The following is a 14835-nucleotide window of genomic DNA, read 5'->3' on the forward strand; positions in this document are numbered from 1 at the left end:
GGGTTTATAAAACTAGGCAAGCAGCAAAAATCATTAGATTAGTTGTAGATAGATTTGAATAAAAATAAAGATTAATTTGTAATTATGTCATTAGATGCTGAAAACGCTTTTGACAAAATAAATAAACAGTATGTTTGCTGTAGCAAATATATTTAGATTTCCTTTGGAATTCATAAATCCCCCATATCTAAAGTAGTTATTTTCTCCTACTTTCCCATTATTCAGAGGAACTACACAAGGATCTCCACTTTCATCCTTGTTTTTAATATTTTCATGGAATCCTTGGCTTGTATTATTAGACAATATAGGGAGATCTACATAGTACATAACTCAGTTGAACGTGAATTGGTTTCATTTGCAGATGGCATTTTGTTTATTTCTAAACCTCATGCTGCTATTCCACAGTTGGCACAAAAGATGAATGTCTTTAGCAAAATAGCAGGTTACTGTATTAATTGCTCCAAATTGGAATTGATGCCAAATTAAAAATTGATGCCAAATTGAAAATGTGCTTATTGAGCCATTAAAACAATATTAATTCCATATTTATACCAAATCCATTAAATATTTAAGTATGTACTGTATATAATAAAAGATATAACTCAGTAATATGTAATAGAAACAAAATATAGAGATCTCTTCAGATATCAATATGGGAGTCATTAAACTTTACACTTTGGGGAAAGATGAATGCTTTCAATATGAATATTATTCTCAGAATAATGTATACTCTGCAAGGGATTACAGTTTATATATCTGGATAATATTTTCAGAAAATGAATTCTTTGTTTAGAACATTTCTATGAGGTTCTTTGATTCTGAGAATATATTTACAGAAAATGCAATTACCAATTAATGATGGAGCAATTGGTTTTCCAAAACTGGAGGTACAGGTATAGCATCATCCTTGCCTATTGCCAAATATTAAATATTAATTTAATATTAAATATTTTACTTTTCAAAATATTAAATACAATATTAAAGCCAACAATTGGTGTTTGTACAATTTTCTGATTTGGGCAACTTTGGAATATAAATATATAGCACCTTTGGTTGGATGGACAGTATTAGGATAAATATATTAAAACTCCGGTATCTCTGGAAACATTTACATCAGTTAGAAAGTTATGGAATGTATTATCTACTTTAAAAAAAGATCTGGCATTTTTCCCACACCGAATTGACTTTATTGGAAAATCTAACTTTAAAAATTGGAAGAAACATGATGATATAGTAAAATTGGACAGATTAGGGATACTGAATTAGAACCAACTGATTGATAAGATGTTTTTTTAACATACTCTGTGTTAAAAAATAAATATCATCTATCAGATATAACCCAATGGTAATATTTACAATTACAATATTTATTAGCAATCTGTTTAGACTAGTAGCATTTTCAGATTCAGAGACAACTGAGATAATAGAACAATTTGTTAAATCCTTTAAAACTAAAAAACAACCTATTGGTTTTTATAGATATTTGTTTTTGATAAATCAATTAGACATGCCGATGTTAAAAAAAAAGTGGAATAAAGAATTAGAGGTTCATATACATGGTTAAATGTGTAGTGTAGTGTAGTGTAATTTAATTTACAGTGTAGTGAAACATGACAGTGAAGTTTACAGTGACAGTAGAGCTTTTTGTGGGAAGAAACATACTACATTTCATACAAGTAGGTTGAAGGATTTTGCGCAATGAAAAATAAGAAATGATGCCTTTTCCTGAATGAGATGGAGTTTCTCAAGGTAAGATTAAAACAAAAAGAAAGGATTATCAGTGAGGAAGGGATTGTCACACATAAAGGAAAAACCAGAATTTTAGTTCCCCCTGCCCAAATCTTTCTTTAACCGTGTTAAACGTATTTCATAGCATACAAGATGGGGGCAGGTTAGTTCCCTGCCACAAAATAGCTGAAACAGCATCAACTATTTTTGATGCCAGTGATATATAGAGATCATCAAAGCAGAATTAGGGGACTGTAGCTTGTCAATGAGTCTTGCACTTCTCACAATGCAGTTAGACTTCTGCAATAACGTTTACTTCATCTGCCTTAGAAAATTATTCAGAAACTACAGTTGATCCAAAATGCAATGACCCATTTATGTTTCTATAATCATTTCACATCCATTTTGCATGTCTTACATTGTGGTCATGAATAAAGAAATAAATGAATAAAATAATAATAAACGTTTAAAAAAACAGCAAAAACCCTACAACAATTTATTGCCCTGAAAATGAATTTCAGGATAAATGCAAAATAGGCGTTCTACACAGCAATACAATAAAACATTGGTCTTCATTCTTATTATTTCTGCTTCATCAGGAATCTCTTACACTTAAAAAAATAAACTAAGACAAATCACTTAAATATCATGAATAAAAAGGAAATTAAAAAATGGACAGAGTATAGAAAAAATGAGGTCAAAACAAGTTTCGAGCGGTCTTAGGATGCATGCCATCATTGTTTCTAAAGGTAACATTTCAAATAAATAATAAGCATGACACTTTAGTAGGTCCTAGGGGACATTTCTATAACTTAAGACTAATTACACAGCCCCAGATTTCTAATTTAAGGATAAATAACAATTTTAAAAATAGCTAGACTCCAAGTCCTCCACTTCCTATATACCAGTATACACAATTACTTTAATATCATTACCTCTTCCCATTCACAAATCTCTCTCAAGAACAGCTAACAATGGGAATAATAATTGTATATTTGTATCCTGAAAACCACAATGATCCCAACTGATTCTGAAGAAACTAAATCAGGCTAAATTTGGAAATTCAGGTTATTGCTGAACAGTCATAAGAATACTTCCTCTTCTTTGAAAGAAAGGAAAGCACCCCACCCCCCCTTCTTTCCACTTGACAACTTGCATGGTCCTGGGATCAGGGCAGCAACTGGAACTGCTGGGATTGACATCCCTAAGCAATGCAATCATGTGACATCACACTTTATGATCATATCAATTACCAATGGATCCTAGGCTCGATTGCCATCATAATCCAAAGGCTAACTGTACGGCCATAAAGAAATCCATGTCCCATATTTCTATCAATTATCTGTTTTCATCATTGGGTTTACAGAGAACTTCAAAACTAGGTTTGTCAAAGCTGGGCAAGGATATGTTGTGGTCCTCCAGCAGCCTGCGGAGCTGGCAGCAGAGTCGGACAGTGAGGAGGCTGGGGAGGAACACGGGCCAGTCCTGGAGTCTGGGGAAGGCTCGGACAAGGCTTGGAGATGATTGGCCCCTCCCATAAGACATAAAGGAAGAGCAAAGGCATGTGGGTCTTTGCAGGAAGCAACATTGTGGATAGTGTAAGTTTGTACTTTGAAGCTCCATTTTTGACTCTGTGTTTCCGTGTGGCCTTGCCAAGATAATTGCCAATTAGGTCTTGGGCAGCGTGTCAAAGAAAATAAAGATGGGTGTTTACCAGCCTTATCCGAAGGACTGTGGCAGACTTCTGTTGGACTATTTATAAACTATTGGTGATTCAGCACGTGCTGTGAATTATTTTAACAACCATTAAAATAAAAAAAAGGGGTTTTGGGACTAATTGTGTGCTTTTTACTATAGCAGGAAGCCTAGGTCAGAACAGGATACAGGATATTTTCTGTTGCAACCACTTGATGATTTTGTCTTTGATCCAGAACTGAGGACTTTCACAAGGTGTTTTTTTTTTTTATCCACTGTCAAAGTGAAACAAGGCAGTGAAACTGTTGTCAGGACAATGATAAAATCCACCTTGTTGACCTCTATTACTTCAGTGGAGATATTGAAAAAACTACAGTCAAAATAGAATCCCAGGACCTCAAAAGTTTAACTGCATGGAATGAAGAATTGTCTTTCATAAATTTCAGAGTAACACAAAAAGAATAATCCTTCTCCTTTTTGCTAGTCGTATTTCGTTGTATTCTTATACTTAATTCACTTGTTAGCAAATATAGTAATTTGCCCTGGAGGCTATTCAATACTATACTTAGTCTCAATTTTTTCCCCCTAGAGAAGCATTTTAGGAGATATTACACGAACATTCTCTGCCCTGAATTTAAACTAAGCAGATGGCAATGACATTCCTCCAACAGTTTTGTAAAATGACAGTTAGCATTGGTTTGAAAGGCAGAAGATAATCTATTTTATGAATGTCAGAAAAAACACACAAGACTTTGAATTTATGTGCCTTTTCCTTTCTTGAAGATTACAAACTTTAAAAGAGTATAAAAACTACAAATAAAATATGTTATATTCTCCTCTGTTTCACATTAGAAATGTACAAAGCACTATAAAATTTCTATTCGCATATACTCTGAAAATTACAGGATACCTTTTAGTACAACTCTTGTATACTGAATTGTACAAAGGACAAACAGCATTTTCTGCATGGTGCCAATCTATTTCATTTTTCAAATACAAATGTACAGAAAATCCTTAAGAAACAATATTTAAAGGAAAAAGAAGCTTTATTTCTTAACAATGCAGAAGGAAGAATGTAGTTCTAAATAGGAACATTTTATTGGGCGATGTGTTTTTTCCAGATCTCACTTGCAGTTAATCAATAGAATCCAGATTGTTATTTCTTCCTTTAAATAGAGATATATGTCTGTGTGAGTTTATAGCAAAGAACCAGCTTCTTTTCTACACTTTTTATTAAAAGAGCATGGGAATAAAGGGCCAACATTTTGAAATAAGGTGGAACCTTCCCTTTCCCCTTCCCCTCCCTCCCTCCCTCTCTTTCTGCCTCTCTTATATGCTGCCCATCTCAGCAAAGGCAACTCTAGGCGGTTTAAAATCACGCAATAAAATGCCATATAAAATATTAAAACAATAGATATTTTAAATTTAAAATTCAGTTAAAATTAAATTGACCAAGAAGGGAACAAATGTGCAAGTGGAGGAAGTTGGGTGTTATCTAATCCATTAGCAACCTCCAGAATGTCACACCCCCATAGGGCCCTCTGGCCAGTTGGCAGAGCCATGTCTTCAAAACCTTTCAAAAGATCAAAAGGGTAGGTATGTATCGCCCCTTGGGGTTCACAATATTCCAGAGGATGGGTGCCATGGCAGAAAATGGTCTGTTTTGGATCCCACCAGCTGGAATTTCTTTGGAAGCATTCGGAAGCTTCAGCTGATACAGAATGCAGCTACATGGGTTATAAATGGTGTCAGTTATTTGGCAAATATAACACTGCTGCTTTGGGAGCTGAATTGGTTGGCAGTGTGTTTCTGAGCGCAATTCAATATGCTGATTGTTACCTTTAAAGCCCTTCACGGCTCAGGACTGGCTTACCTGAGGAACCATCTTTTCCAGTTATTTCTCCTATCCAATACAGTCTGGCAATGTCCTGTCTCAAGCCAAGCACAGACACACACACACACCCAAGCGGCAACTGCAAACTTACTTATAACAATCAACAAAAAGCCAGGTGCCAACACACTTGAAGTTTCCATCAGTCTAGCAATTTGCATTAATAGAGAGTTCCAAGTCCAGGGAGTCAGGCACAAGAGTGGTCAAACGAATCCAATGCACAGAAAGGGTTGTCGATCACTTGTTAAGAGAAGACTGGCAAGCAAGGCAAGGCATAGAGAATTGGAGTAATAGATGGTTGTTTCCACTACCTGTCTTAAGTCAAAGCTCCTCTTAAGTAAAAACATCCTGGTGTTTCTCATTTAGGAAGGCAGGGCTGGTTCCCTGTCATCATCACTGATGACACTGTTCCTCAGACGGCTGGATGTGAGTCCCTCCTTGTGAAGTGAGGTCATAGGGTGCAGTTGGGCTTGCTAGTCACGTACCTGGCTCCCTGCCACGTGGCAGCAGCCCTGCCTGAGCTGCTTGACGTTATAGCCGCGGTGGCGGTTGACACCCCCAGGCTTATGGTCATGGGGGATTTTAACCTGTCATCAGTCGGCGAGACGTCTGAAGTGGCTCGGGAGTTCATGGCTTCCATGACGGCTATGGACCTGACCCAGTTAATTTATGGCTCTACTCACATGGGGGGACACACACTGGACCTGGTTTTTGTCTCTGGACAGTGGTCGAGTGATCTCGAGATAGGGGATATAGCGATTGAACCCTTGTCATGGTCAGATCACTCCCTCCTTCGCCTGGACCTCCGAACCGCCACACCCCGTCGCAGGGAGGTGGAACCGACCAGATGGTTCCGCCCCAGGCGCCTGATGGATCCTGATAGATTCCAGATGGAGCTTGGGCCATTTCCTGAGGTTCTGGCACACGACTCGGCTGAGGACTTAGTGGCTGCCTGGGATAGGGCGGTGGCTGGGGCTTTGGACTGAGTCGTGCCTTTGCGGCCTCTGACCCAGCGCCGGTCTCACCTGGCTCCTTGGTATACTGAGGAGCTGAGGGAGATGAAGCGCCGGAAAAGACGCCTAGAGAGCAGTTGGAGGGCTAGTCGTTCTGAATCCGACCGGACACTGGTAAGATCTCATATTAAGAATTACCTAGTGGCGATAAGAGTAGAGAAGAGTAACTACTTTTCTGCTCTTATTGGGTCATCAGATAATCGCCCAGCCGCCCTGTTTAGGGTGACCCGCTCCCTGCTCCACCAAGGGGCACGGGAAGACCCCTTGGAGGGTAGAGCTGAGGATTTTGTACAATATCTGTATGACAAAATCGCTCAGATTCGGGAACAGCTGAACTCTGACTGGGTAGATCCAGGGGAGATGACAGGGGCAGGTCCTGAGAATATTATTTGGGAAGAGTTTGATCCTGTGACTCCCGAAAGCGTGGACAGGATACTGAACAGACTGAATGCGACCATATGTTTATTGGACCCGTGTCCCTCCTGGTTGGTACTGGCCTCCCGGGAGGTGATGCGAGGCTGGCTCCAGGAGATTATAAATGCTTCTTTGAGTGAGGGTGTCTTTCCCGCCGCCTTGAAAGAGGCGGTGGTGAGGCCCCTCCTCAAAAAGGTCCCTCCCTGGACCCAGCTGTGTTAGCAAATTATCGTCCTGTTTCCAACCTTCGCTTTGTTGCGAAGGTTGTTGAGAGTGTGGTTGCACGACAACTGCCTCAGTACCTGGATGAATCGAATTATCTAGATCCGTTCCAGTCGGGCTTCAGGCCCGGGTACAGCACAGAGACGGCATTGGTCGCATTGGTTGATGATCTCTGGAGGGCTCGGGACAGGGGTTGCTCCTCTGTCCTGGTCCTATTAGACCTCTCAGCGGCTTTTGATACCATCGACCATGATATCATGCTGCACCGGTTGGAAGGGTTGGGGGTGGGGGGCACTGTTTTACAGTGGTTCTCCTCCTTTCTCTCTGACCGGTCGCAGTCTGTGTTGACAGGGGGGCAGAGGTCGACCCCGAGGCCCCTTGTATGTGGGGTGCCGCAAGGATCGGTCCTCTCGTCCCTTCTGTTCAACATTTATGTGAAGCCGCTGGGTGAGATCATCCGTGGTTTTGGGGTGAAGTACCATCAGTACGCTGATGACACCCAGCTGTACATCTCCACCCCAGACCACCCCAATGATGCCCTCGAGGTGATGTCCCGGTGCCTGGAGGCCGTATGGATCTGGATGGGGAGGAACAGACTCAGGCTCAACCCATCCAAGACCGAGTGGCTGTGGTTTCCGTCGTCCCGATATAGTCAGTTGGTGCCATCTCTGACTATTGGGGGCGAGTCGTTGGCCCCCACAGATGGGGTTCGCAACTTGGGCGTCCTCCTGGACTCGCGGCTGTCTTTAGAAGAGCATATGACCGCCGTGGCCAAGAGGACTTTTTATCAGGTTCGCCTGATTTGTCCCTTTCTGGATCGGGACTCGTTACGCACGGTCACTCACGCCCTTGTCACCTCACGCCTGGATTATTGTAATGCTCTCTACATGGGGCTCCCCTTGAGGAGCACCCGGAGGCTCCAACTGGTCCAGAATGCGGCCGCGCGGGTGGTGACGGGAGCTCCCGGTGGTCTTCCGGGTGCGCTTCAAGGTTTTGGTTACTACCTTTAGAGCGCTCCATGGCTCAGGACCAGGGTACTTACGAGACCGCCTCCTGCCACCAGTAGCCTCTCACCGACCAGTTCTCTCCCATAGAGAGGGGCTCCTCGGGGTGCCGTCGGCCAAACAATGTCAACTGGCGGCCCCCAGGGGGAGAGCCTTCTCTGTGGGGGCACCTGCCATCTGGAACGAGCTCCCCCCGGAGATACGGAGTATCCAAGACTTACGCATCTTCCGCCGCGCCCTAAAAACGTTTTTATTCCAACAGGCTGGTCTGGCCTAACTCTCCCTTTTAAATTGGCTTTTAAATTGGGTTTTAAATCTCTTTTAGATAAATTTGGATGTTTTAATCTTTGAGCCTAAATTATTTAATCTGTTTTTTAATAGTTTTTAACTTTTGTATGTCTTTGTATTTTATTTATGGCTGTTCACCGCCCTGAGTCCTTCGGGAGTAGGGCGGTATACAAATATGAAAAAATAAATAAATAAAATAAATAAATCAGACTCAAGATTCCAGAGCCTCCATGACAGGCATGATGGACATGCTCCGGGTCCCATAGGCCAAGGAATGATAGCTGCGGAGACCAGGAGATGTGGCTTTTCTGCATAGCGCATGCCTTCTAGAATATTCTCCCTCCTGGAATTAGGATTTCCCACCCCTGATGGTCTTTCAGAAGGCCTTGAAGACCTAGCTATGTGCCCAGGCCTGGGATTCCGAGTGTGGGAAGGACAGTTTTCTGGCTATGTTGAAGCTGACAGATTATAGTATCTCTTGGTTGCTATTTGTGTTTAAGCATTTTTGTTCTGTGTTTTAACTATTTAATTGTTTTTATGATTGTTTGCCACCCAAAGTCACTCATTTTAGATGGGTGGCTTTACAAATCAAATCAATCAATCAATCAATTAGTAAAGTCAACTTCAAATGGAGCCTGATAACTGCTAGCTTACACTGATGTATTTATGTAATTCAAAAATTATAAAAATCGGAAGGAAATGGAGAGGTCAAATAGGGTAACCTTCTCAGTGCAGAATCTGCTAAAATATTTTGCAGAGATGGTTCTCTCATCTCTATTTAAAGATCTGCAGTAAAATGCAACATATGGCTTCACCAAGCAACCTGTCCCACCGATTGATAGCTCTTACAAGCAGGAAATGCTAACATCTAAACTGGTTCAATTTCCCTGCTGTTTCAACTCATCATTTCAGGCCCTGCCTTCTGAGCAAAATATTTGCTCCCTCCTCTATACGATAACCCTGTGGATATCTGAAGACTGCTATTATGTTTCCCTTCAACATTTGCTTCTGCAGATAAACATATCAGGTTTGCTGAACCATTCTTCACAGGACAAGATTTTTAATTCTCGGTTCACCTTGTTAACCTTTCTTTGAACTTGATCCAGTTTGTCAATGTTCTTTTTAGACTGCTATGCCTAGAACTAGAAACAGTATGTCCAATGGGGCTTGACCACAAATTGATTAAACTGATCAGTCTTTTTGTAATGCATGTTATTAAAAATGTTGACTCGTACAGAAACCAGGACAAAGCACGTGGCAATCCACAGTACTACTCTTGAAGCTGATGCAAAGCCATTTATGAGTATTCTCTGGGTGTAGTCATTCAATTATGAATCCATTTAAAGGTGCATCTTCTAGTCCATATGTACCATTTTACTAATGAGGGTATCATTAAGCGGAGGAAGAAGAAGAATGGGAAAGTTATGGATGAATAGAGTTGGTGAGATCTTCAAAAAGACAGAGATGAAAAATTTAAAGAACAAAAAGCAGCGTATGGAAGTGATCTATGAATGTGATGGAAACAAGGATGGTTTGCAGGTGACAGAAGATACAAAAGGCATAATGAGCAGTGTAGGTATAAACTAGTTAGTTATATTACCTTTTCTTATCTTGTGCCTTCAAATACTTCAGTTTACTATTTCTTATTCTTTTCTGCCCCCTTGCATAACACTGCTTACCCTGAAAATGAATAGCATGATGGATAGATGTATATGTAAATTTCATTTAAAAGCCTGATTAAAATTTAAAGCTTTTTCAAGGCCAGAAATGAATTATCTGTATGATCCTTTAAAAAGGGACTATTACACAACTTAAAGATCAGAATGGAAAGAGGGCTCTTATTATTTTTTATTTATACTAAGATAAATTCAGGGGTGAAATTAAAAAATTTCCCCTACCGGTTCTGTGGGCGTGGCTTGTTGGGGGGAGGTCATGTGACTGGATGGGCGTGGCCAACTCAACATCACTCACCTCGAGGGGCTCCTCACCGGCCCCTCCCCTCCCAGCCACTCCTTGTTGCGAATGGCAGGAAAATGGGGAGGGGAATATTCCTGCCTACCATCCTTCCCTCAGTCTGTGCTGAGATTGAGGAATGGATGACAAGCAGGAAAATCCCCTTCCCCATTTTTCTGCCTTTCACAAAAATGGCTCCATTCCAGCTGCTCCCCCCATCCCCCTCCCTCCTGGGGACTACTTTAAAAGGGACAGGCAGTAGTTCCATTGTGAATAGAGGGAGAAAAGTTAGCATTGTCTCTGCTGCATTTAACATTGAATTCTGTGGCAGAGAGAATGCTAACTTTTCTCCCTCCATTCACAACGGAGCTGCTGCTCCCTTTATGGTTCCCTCCTGGCCCCCTCCCTCCTGGGGACTACCTTAAAGGGACAGGCTGCAGCAGCTCTGTTCTGAATGGAGCTGCTGCATTTAACATTGAATTCTGTGGAATATCGAGCGGCCGAAAGAGGTGAGCAGTGAGCGGCCGGGTGTGGGTGGGGGCAACGAGGGGTAATTACTACTGGTTTGGCGAGCTGATGCCCATAATCCCTAGTTATTCACCCGAGCCAGTCTGAACCGGTAGGATTTCACCCCTGCTAAGAGTTATTTTGAAGGAACGGGAAAGAAGAAGAATGTTTTTGGCAAATCAAGATGATGCCAAAATGATACACATTCAATGACATACTCATACAAATGATGCTATTATAAACTTGCATCTGAACATCTGACCCAAGAATATATGTCACAGAATTCACGATTATATCATTACACAAATATTATCACTATCCCTACTCTCATGGGTGTTTATCAACTTATGCAAGGGTGCCTAGCAACTTATAGGAGGAGGGTAAATGATGAAACATGTGTTGCAACAGAATTTCCTTTTTTTCTTGTGATGTCATAACACAAGAATGAAAGGATAGACCTGGAGCTGTGGAGTCATACTGCATGTTTTATCATTTTGGTACTGTTGTGATTAGGAACAAACATTTTTGTCCACCTATTTCTATGGAATTCTGTAACACATTTCTTTTAACTCTGTTCCAAAAAGTTTCCACATCTTCTTTTCTCGTGTTCCCTTTCCATTAACCTATTTTCTAATACATACTGTGACTTCCTAGTTTCTCTCTACATTATTTGAGTTATTTGCCTTTTTCATCTATTTTTCCAAATATCCATTCCTGATACTAGCATATAATGGTCTACCCATATTCAGAAGAATTAATCATCTTTGTATCCCTTTACTAATTCTCTCAGGCTTTTATCATAAATAATTCAATAAATTGTGCTTTTACATTTATATTCTTATTCCCCATGAATACATATGAATAGACTCATATTTAAAACTAACATGCTTTTTTAAGCAAATACTTACCAAAGAATCACCATTCTTGTTTGTTCTTGGATCTCTGAATGCTCCATCATCATTTCCCCCTACTTTCTTGTTTTGATCCCACCCATCCATTCATATCATCCAGCAAAATATTTTTTTCCCCTAAATGACACTCATTCAGAATTTTGCACAGTGTTTCCCAAAATTCACCTGTGATTCTTCTATATGCCACAGGTTGGTTACTATAATCAATCTATGAATTTTTATTTCGATATGTGCCCCATGATAATTGGGATTACATCGATTCATACTTTCTAACCATTTTATCCTTTCATTCCTAATCAAACCTAAACCTTAGCTTTCCTGCACCTATTTATCAACTCTACTCCACAAAATCAGACCACTTTCATTCAGATATATCATGTCCTTCTGCTTTCTTTTAGTTCCACAGACATACAACCTCTCTATTTTCCTTTCATTAATCAATTAATTCATGCAATATACATTTAATTAATGCATATTGTAAGCAGTTTTACACAATATTAAACCTAGAATTATTTTTAATAATGAATATATACAATAAGTGTGCCTGAAATTTTATATTTATTGAACTGAATGCAGTACTTAATTCTAAGCAGACACGTACTGTATATAATTTATCTGTAAAACACATTGTTTATGTACCCCAAAAAAAGACTAAGATCAAGTAAAATGTTACTAGACCAAGTACAACTATACTAAGACTTTACTAGTATTTGTCTGAACATAGAAGACGTTTTACCTTCCACATCAAGGCACCTAGGTGGACTATCTGACCAGATAAGATTATACATGCACTCAAGGAACTCTGCACCTTCTAGTTTATATCCAGGAAAACACTGAAAATATATCATTGATCCTACTGGGAAGGAAGACTCGAACTGAGATATATTAGTGAAACTATGAGGAAGCAGCAGTGGTCTCAGGCAACCTGAAAATTAAGAAGAAGGAGGTGTCTTATTATGAGATATTTATTTTTTTAAAATAGCTACTTAGCAATAAATTTAATATAGATATTCCTTCATCTGAACAGCAAATTAATACTTCGATTCATTCTTGAATTCCCTCATTCCCATATATGCTAGATCACAATTTCTAATTGTTCAGCATACACTTTGAAACAAAAGTACTAAATTCAGCATAGGATTATTTTAATATGAGATTTTCTACATTCTTTGTTCTGGTCTTTATTTTGTTTTTCATTTAGATTTCTGAGGTCTCCCAATCATCACTGAGTTTGGTGGCCTTAGAAATTTAAATTAAAAAAAAAACAGAACCTATTTGGAACAATTGTTCCTTTCCTTTGAAACTGTTACGCTAATGTTTTATTTACTGTTATTAGTATTATTAAAATATAGACATAAATGGATTTTTAATCTATTTTAACTAGTTGCAATGGTTCTGATAGTCAATACAAAAGCTTTCCAGTTACTCATTACTTACAAAATTGCATAATGGGTGTTTCTAGGAGAATACATGATTATGTATTCATACAGAATACAGAAATTATGATAGCCACATATTACTATTAATGAGCAGATGGGCTGGGAAAAAATAATCCAAATCCCAGTTTACTTTATACATATTTAGATCTAGGTAAAATCTTCCCTGTCACTAAAAAACACAGTATTTATTTAACATGTTTGGGTATTTTATTAAAAATATAAACAAAAATAACCTAGAGCAAAATTAGATTTGCACAACAGTGAGCAAAATGAATCAGATTTACATTGATCTTTACTTTAATTTATTAAAAGCAAGATATTTATATGTGGCCTCATTGCTCCAACGGGAAATCTCCAGTGCTATGAAAATGGAAGTTATGTGAACAGAAGACTTTCCTGGCAGACTGAGTTTATTCTTACCTTCCTTTTAGATGCTAAATAAAGCTACAATAAAATATTTAAAAAATGTATGAAAGCATATTTCTGAAACAAGTTTCATTATAATTGTTTTGATCAATATATTTTAATATTAAAATAATTTAATAAAAGCTTACTTATAGAACAAATACTTCCATGTAGACACCAACAGGATGCTTAGTTCAAAGTTCTAACTTTTTCTTAAAAGGAATTCTCAAAAAAAATCTCAAAAAAAGAATTTGAGGATATTTCAAAGAGAAGTTTATGAAAAACATCTAATATGCCAGGTTGTCAATTATGCCTTTTTCTGCTATTGTTTTTATAAGTATTCTTTATTTTGCAAAATAAAGACTAGGAATTAATAACAGTTGTCTATCTACCATATTAACCTCTAACAGTAGAAAAAAAGTCTGTCATTCTCATGTAACTTCTCTTAACTTTTCAAGCCTTCCAGTTATTGCAGAACACCCTAGCTGGCCATTTGCCATAGATGAGAATAATAGAAGCCTATTATGCTACAGCCTGTATTGAGGTCCTCCCATTTAAATGTTGTCATTTTGTGGGATTGAAGAAGCATACCTTATCTGCTCTCTGGAACAGCTTTCCCCTGTGTATCAATCTCCAAGGATTCTGGCTTGGGAACAGGTTATTTGAGGGACTGTCTCTTGCCAGTCACATCCACCCAACCCATTAGAGCGGGAAGGTAGGGAATGTTGTGGGTCCCATCCCCTAAGGAGATGCATCTGGCGGGACCCAGAAGAAGGACCTTCTCCATAGTAGTTCCCTTCCTCTGAAACATTATCCCTCCAGAAATTAGACTAGCCCCCACTTTGACACTTTTTCATAAGGCCCTAAAGATATGGCTTTGCCAGCAAGACTAGGGAATCGAGAGTGGGATGGAACCCACTAAATGGCTGGTTTGAGTGTGTGTTGTCGCCAGGGGAGGGGGAATTGTTATTTTATTGTTTTGTTGTTGTTGTTGTTCATTGTGTTTTTATCGTCTGTAAGCCTAGAGTCGCTGTGAATGAGTAGACGCCTATATAAATTCTCTAAAATAAATAAAATAAATTTTCTTAGGACTTGGCTTTGTTTCCAAGGCAGAAGTTAGGATGCCTCTGGAACCTTTTTTTTTTTTTTTTTAAATATCAGGAATGTTATTTTTATCTGGGCAATCATGTTGTGTGGGTTGTGTTTTAACTTATATAATGGATATATTATAAGACAGTGATGGCGAACCTTTTTAGCACCGATTGCCCAAACTGGAACGCGCGCCAGAGCACCAGAATCCTGAAGACCAGCTGGCCAGTGCGCATGCATGTGCCAGCCATCCAGTCTTAGCATGCGCTGGAGCGC

The 14835-nt window shown here is 39.3% G+C and overlaps 1 protein-coding gene across 1 annotated transcript in view; it reads right to left on the bottom strand.

The window, feature by feature from the left end:
* The window catches only part of SUSD4 (sushi domain containing 4), a 63610-nt gene that overhangs the window by 15859 nt on the left and 32916 nt on the right, over nt 1-14835 (bottom strand). The window contains exon 4 of the mRNA XM_070949315.1: nt 12363-12551. Within this exon, the coding sequence (XP_070805416.1) occupies nt 12363-12551 (189 nt within the window). The remainder of the gene's footprint in view (nt 1-12362; nt 12552-14835) is intronic.

The sequence above is a fragment of the Pituophis catenifer genome, unplaced genomic scaffold (assembly GCF_029215685.1).
Source record: "Pituophis catenifer annectens isolate HBS135680 unplaced genomic scaffold, rPitCat1.0.hap2 SCAF_1, whole genome shotgun sequence".
NCBI lineage: Eukaryota > Metazoa > Chordata > Lepidosauria > Squamata > Colubridae > Pituophis > Pituophis catenifer.